This window comes from Triticum dicoccoides, chromosome 2B (genome assembly GCF_002162155.2).
Source record: "Triticum dicoccoides isolate Atlit2015 ecotype Zavitan chromosome 2B, WEW_v2.0, whole genome shotgun sequence".
In the NCBI taxonomy this organism is placed as follows: Eukaryota; Viridiplantae; Streptophyta; class Magnoliopsida; order Poales; family Poaceae; genus Triticum; species Triticum dicoccoides.
Genome location: NC_041383.1, coordinates 166,016,648 through 166,019,251, shown reverse-complemented (window position 1 = coordinate 166,019,251; position 2,604 = coordinate 166,016,648). Strand labels below are relative to the sequence as shown.

Here is a 2,604-nt window from a genome sequence, read left to right as displayed (position 1 = left end):
GGGGAAGCCTTACAAACTAGTTGACCAAGCCTCCACGAGAAATATAAATATGAAAACATAACTTAGTTCGAATTGTTTGTTCAAAAGATAAATATGTTTAAAAATCAGAAGCAAAAGAAAAGAAAAAACGCACGGAGGACTCGGTGCCCCGCTCTTGCGTGCCCCAAATTCGCTCCCAGATTGCTAATGGTGCATGGGCGAAAGGAAAATCTTGTGTCACCGTCCATGCATGCATGATGGTCCTGCACCAAATGATTTATGAAAGTGTTATAGACGCCGATAAGACAACGTATGAACAAGGCAAGCTTGTTTCAACACAAAACCAAAAGGAAGTGAGATGTAGATGGTCGAAAAGGCAGTCAACATGTTTGTTATGGGTTCGATGTTTCAGCAAACTAAATATGCTTTGACAGTCACATCTCATAATAAAGTACACCAATATTTTCGATACAGATGTGAAGCAAAAAAAATGGACCAATAATACAAATTTTGGTAGCAAATAAACAGCAACAGAAATTAAGCTAACACATACGAGCAAAAGCACGAGCTTATTCTGATCAGTCTCCGGCTTCAGGATTCAAGACGAAGTAGGGTTTTCTCTCATCAACCGGTCGCTAGTTGACGAACCGGCACTGCTTTCTGATCTCCCCGTTGGCCTTGCTCTTCACCTCGATGTTGCCCATCTTAACCATTGCGTCCTTGAACTTTCGCTCCCACTTCCCTGGGTTCTTGGCGTTGTGTTCCACAGCCTTGAGTGTCTGCGGTGACAGCAGTGCCGCGTCCGATTTGAAGAGCACTTTACGGTCAAGTACGTTCTGGTAGTACTGTCTGTCCAGGTCACGGGGGGTAACGACGTCCTGCACCGCCACGGGGTCACCGCCGCGGTTGCACCTCTGCTGTAGCGAGCTAGCCAACGTGGGTTCCATGGACGTGGGGTCCGAGGGGTCGGCTGGAAGGCGGTCAGCGAAGGACGAACAGTGAGAGATACCGACGGTGTGCGCGCCGGAGAGGGTGACCATGTCGTCGAGGTCCAGCCCCTTGGCTTGGAACATTGCCTCGAGCACCGTGACATTGGCGAAGGGCGGGGGCAGGTCACGGAGGGTCTCGTTGGCGAAAGACACACGCCCGTCGCAGCGGCCAGCCGGCATTTTGATGTCTACCATGCCGTTGCTGAGGAAGAAGGTGGCGTCGCGCCCAGCGAAGGCGACGATGTCAGCGCACGAGACAACCTCCTTGCACTCCTTCTCAAGCTTCTCCTTCGCAGCGTCAATCACCTCGAAGCCGCGGAGGCTGGGGAAGTTTGGGATGCCAAGCTTCTCCGGCTCCGGGTTGGCCGTCGTCGGGTCTAGGAGAACCGAGGCATCGCAACCCTAGAACAAAAAGGAGCTCACGCCCATCAGGACCTCACAAACATATATATCTTACATTGCAATATATTTATTGCTACACACGTATGAGCGCAATAAAATGGCTGCATGCATCATTCCGATGCAAAGGCCGGGGGTACATCTTCCTTTTCTAAGAAAAAACACGTATGAGCGCAGCATGGATTTCACTATATATATGAGCTAGCACGTACCCTGACGAAACAGTCGTGGAAGAAGAGGCGGATGAGCCCGGCACCGATGCCGCGATTGTTGTCTGTGGCGTTCTTTACGGCCTCCCTCACAATTGCCTCCGCATTAGGGCAGGAATAGCTGTAGTAGTTCAGGGAGAGCGCCGGTGCCGTAGGTGGTGTCGGGCTTGGGATGGGCGGCATTGGGTTGGGATACCCGTAGCTCGCTTGGCATGTGTGCGCCATACAACCGAACAATGCTACCACAACCAAGGCAGCAAGCTTATCATTAGCCATGGTTGCAATGAGCTCTAGAGCAAGCTAGAGCCTAGAGGCCGGCTTATATCTAGGGAGAGAACGAAGATGGTTGCATGGGTGAAGGAAACTTGGTGTTGTGCAGGTCTATTTATAGTTAGACTAGATAGCTTGATCAAAGCTGATGAGGCTGTGTCCTCGTCAAGCCAACGACCATGAGATGGATATTATGCATGCATGGAATTTTGATTAATCTTTTGAACATGCATGTTAGGCTGTGGCCTTTAAGTCAAGAGGGAACGTGCATGGCGAGCATAACCTCACTGGTCACAGCTTGCACGGTTGACATTCCATGCCCATTTCCCCGTTGATGTGGGTGTCGGGTGGCATCAATTAGTTACGATAGGTTTTGATAGTTGTTTCGTGTGCCTCATCTAAGGGAAGGATGCAGTTCTGTTCTTTTGCTGGGGACAGAGAGCGACGGTGATGTCCTGCTTCTTTTGCTTGGTTCAGGAAATTGGTTTTCTGGTCGTTGGGTTAAATTTTTTTGCCCCCGAATATAGTTGATAGTTTTGTCTCTAGTCTCAACTAGTCTATACAAAAATAAATGAAAATCAGAATTTCTTGCATATGACAAGTTGAGCCAAATACACCACATTACTCTGAATTACGTAGCCAAGAGACGTCATTTCGTGGAAATATTTACAAGCGTCCGAGCAAACACGAAAAATTGAAAACCAATTCCAAGTGAAGGCAAGGCACATGCGTATGATCCAGGTATGAGATTTCACGCG

General features: G+C 49.0%; 1 protein-coding gene across 1 annotated transcript; it reads right to left on the bottom strand.

Moving 5' to 3' along the window:
• Positions 1–362: 362 nt before the first annotated feature.
• LOC119367456 (peroxidase 2-like) lies at positions 363–1,900 on the bottom strand. Its single transcript, XM_037632962.1, has 2 exons — positions 1,580–1,900; positions 363–1,370 (listed from the first exon to the last, which is right to left on the bottom strand). The coding sequence occupies exons 1-2, from the start codon at positions 1,850–1,852 to the stop codon at positions 615–617; spliced, it is 1,029 nt and encodes a 342-aa protein (XP_037488859.1). The 5' UTR covers positions 1,853–1,900; the 3' UTR covers positions 363–614.
• Between the last annotated feature and the right edge of the window lie 704 nt (positions 1,901–2,604).

What these genes read in the sequence shown, in the direction of transcription:
- LOC119367456 (XM_037632962.1), bottom strand. Translation starts at nt 1,852, where the DNA reads ATGGCTAATGATAAGCTTGCTGCCTTGGTTGTGGTAGCATTGTTCGGT. An exon ending in TCCACGACTGTTTCGTCAGG is followed by an intron (nt 1,371 to 1,579) that starts GTACGTGCTAGC and finishes TTTTTGTTCTAG; the next exon opens with GGTTGCGATGCCTCGGTTCT.